The sequence below is a fragment of the Habropoda laboriosa genome, unplaced genomic scaffold (genome assembly GCF_001263275.1).
Source record: "Habropoda laboriosa isolate 0110345459 unplaced genomic scaffold, ASM126327v1 scaffold18, whole genome shotgun sequence".
Taxonomy (NCBI): domain Eukaryota; kingdom Metazoa; phylum Arthropoda; class Insecta; order Hymenoptera; family Apidae; genus Habropoda; species Habropoda laboriosa.
The window spans coordinates 1916231-1919750 of NW_017100152.1; the positions used below are offsets into that span (position 1 = coordinate 1916231).

General features: G+C 38.6%; 1 protein-coding gene across 2 annotated transcripts in view; it reads left to right on the forward strand.

Moving 5' to 3' along the window:
- Positions 1-900: 900 nt before the first annotated feature.
- The window catches only part of LOC108575329 (uncharacterized family 31 glucosidase KIAA1161), a 10141-nt gene continuing 7521 nt past the window's right edge, over positions 901-3520 (forward strand). For both annotated transcript variants that reach the window (XM_017938098.1, XM_017938106.1), the window contains exon 1: positions 901-1046. In XM_017938098.1, the coding sequence (XP_017793587.1) occupies positions 1002-1046 (45 nt within the window). In that variant the 5' untranslated portion in view covers positions 901-1001. The remainder of the gene's footprint in view (positions 1047-3520) is intronic.

Sequence of the window (3520 nt, forward strand, 5' to 3'; positions counted from 1 at the left end):
AAACGATTTATCATGTAATGTATCAGTTTGCGGGTTTCTGCTGTAAAACTGGTATTTCGGATTAGCAATGGTATTATTCGATTTGTTTTTGAATCATCATTATTAAGAATCGGGGGAAAATAAAAGAATGCAGAGAACATAGCCACCGTATGTATGCGTTTATTTCGACTCTTGCCTCCATTGTACAGCACGATAATGCTGTTAAACTTGCAATGCTCGCGGAATTATTTCTTCTCTGTAATTTTACAGATTTCACGTTACGCTCGGTACACAATATCGCTTATGTAATATATTGTCTCGTGATTTGTCGCGCATCGTTATGCGATACTCGTGTCGGGAAAAAACGAGCAGTTCTATTAGATTCGTGTCCACAGTTGGTGAGTAGTTTCGTTTACTACTCCAAATCATACCAACGAATCGATACTTGAGAAATCTTCCCCCAAAGTTACGGAACTGAAGTTCTTCCTTTGAAGACTAATCACCAAGAACACAGCCTTCCTTAAAACTTTTTTCCGCTCGAGTTCTCCAAGTTTCTCGATACGTACTCCTCGAAGAAGATACGTGTACTTCCTGCTGGAAGACCGCGAAGCGTACTGCTATCCGATGAGAAATGAGAGCAGAGTAAACAGCTCGCTCACGCGCTCCGATTTGGTCACTCACAGGATTTATCGATATCGGTCGTCCGTGGGCGGAAAGAGGGACACGTATCTTGCACGTATACAAGTATGCGGTCTCTGGTTCCATGTGTAAGTGAACATGTGTGCAAATCCACATTTGTACACGCGAGCGCACGTGAACACGTTACCGATACATTGAACGCGGTCTTGGAAGATATCGCTAAGTGGTTGCCGATATAAGGAACGGAAGATCAGTTTAAAACCACCTGTCTTCGAAGGTGGAGGCTCTCTCGCCTAATCTCCACTATACCCATCGCGGTGCAATTTCCTCGAAAACTTAGAAATTACCTCCAATCGATCGGTTTCTAAAATCGGTCGGGAACAATGGATAGATTGAAGAGAAAACGGAAGAGGACCAACAGCCAAAAGGTAGGTGAATCACATTTCACTTTTTTGTTTTACCTCTTTCCGATAGTTTACGCAACGAGATCGATAAGTGTTTTAAATAGGTTTTCTACGGAAATCGCGACGAGCCTTCGAGACTAGATAAGAAGCGTTTGAACTGCTGCTCGAAAGTTGCGGCTGTTTCTGTTCTAGCAATTGCATTTTCTTCTTTCTCGCATGATTTTCCCGGGTTTTTTTTTTTCAATTGAGGAATATTCCGACGAAGTTCAATTGTCAATGATAGCTTTTATTAAACTTTCTTTTTATTCCTTTTCTTCTTTCTTCTTCTTCTTTCTTCGAAATATTTGTACTTCATTTTTAAAGTGAAACAGAAATTCAATGAAAATTATTTACGTAGACAAACCACAGTGTTATGTAACTTTGACACCGTTCAACAATTGACGCATTGATTTGCACCGCGCCAAAGTTGTCGTTAATCTTTCCCATACATTTAAAAATAGTACTCGTTGAAAAAGGAACATCATCGATAGTGACATTTTTAAACAGGATGATCGATGATAATTCCTACTAAAATAGAAGTACTTATCGTATGCCACCTTCGCTCAACAAACTCACAGATTCTTCACATTAAACGATCTTTCCGGCGTCAAGGAACTTATCTAGCTTTTCCAGTTATTCCGTTTTTTCTGGAACCGGAAAGTATGCACAAATGCTCGAAACCAGCATACATTAAACAAAAAACATTTCCAACGATAATTTTACCTAGAGTTTTCGTTAAACCGCTAATCTGATTCTGCAGGCATCAACCACTGTCTTTGCCTGCTTGTTAAACACTCAAATTAATTCCCGGCCCATACTTTTCAGCGCTGTCTGTAAAAGGTAGCACATGGAAAATTGTACAATTATGAAAAATTATTTAAAGACAAATAAATTTCAAATCATAGTCTATAGATCGAAATAACGTGTGTATGTAAGTATGGATGTTTGACCATTTGGCGCCAGTGATGTTTGTCGATGCATTGGCTGGCATGTATCGGAGTAAAGACGCAGTAAAACGCACACATAACAAAACATTGGCATATTATGTAAATTATAATTGATCGTATTCAGGAAAACAAGCGCGGAAATGTAACGAAAATCATAATGTTCAGTCTTGAAATGTTTCGTGGCGAGAAATGAGCAAAACCTGCTGTGAATATTATGCCGCGCATAGAGTTGCAACTCGTTTCTTTGGTTCAAGGTCGAAAGTCATCTTGCTGTTTCTGCGGCTATTAACCTAATTTCACGGAAAACTCACTATTCTGCATGCAAACGAATCGACCACACGAATGAGATCATCGTTGATCATTTTCTTCCTTGTTTCGTCGCATTTGGATTACAAAATTTTCGAAATTCGAGCGTCCCTTTGCCGTAAAACAATGCCGTTCGCATGAGAGCCACGCAGTTCAGAATGTTGCCGCGTTTTTAACGCTTTTGTAATGGTGATTTCACTTGTTAAACCAAGAACCGTTTATTTAACGAAGATTGTAACTCTCCAAGTCATGTGACTAGTAGTTAATTACACTGTGCTAATGTGACATTATCAATGTAAATATCCCTATGCAACGCAGGTCTTGAGATCTTGCATTCAATGCGATTTTATTTCATCTAATATCATCCATCCTGCTGTTTTATCAACATATTTTACGAACGCTAACAAAAGATCATCTAAGAAAATGGTTCGTTTGTTAATCGCGGTTTCTGCATGGTTATTTTAATCGCTTTATTGACCCGTTTTGTTTGAAATTCTGTTCGTTGCTTCGCCGAGCGTAAACAAGATATGGGTCCCTTGATAATGCCGCTTTCTACTGGTTGTACAGTTTGTAAATATATTCACAACTAGAGGAGCGAACAAGTGCAATAATCCATAGATTATTCCATCATTTAGTTGCCTAATATTTACCTCTGCTAAACTCTATGTTTGCCCTAATATTATCTTCGAGGAGAACTTTTGTTCGCTTATTATGGTGATTGAGCAACTTTATCTACTAGAGGCTGAAATTAACCGAGAAAATGAATCGATCTGAAATATGATTCGAGCTCTGAATATGAAAAATACGATAGCAGCCGTGAACAATACACACGGGACATTATCAATTTCAATTATGTAATTCGAATGGTTCTGTATTTGGCAAACTATCAGTTCGATGTTACCTCCGACGATTAATCGAGTGTAAATACTATAATCTAATTCCTCTTTAACAAGTTCAATCAAGAGTGCGATTCTTTGGAAGTTCAAAATTGGCAGACCCTTTTCTTTCCAATTCAAATATCTTCTACATTGAATTGCGAGGCACGCCACTATATTCAACGAGAAGATTGAAGAAGTTTCTTTTATATCAAAGGAATATCAAAGATTTGTCAACCTCGACTGCGAAGATGATCTCCCTCGTTTCACCTCGGTTAAACTGACACGATGACGGTACCATGCGTAACTTTAATCAACCTTAACTAGTCAA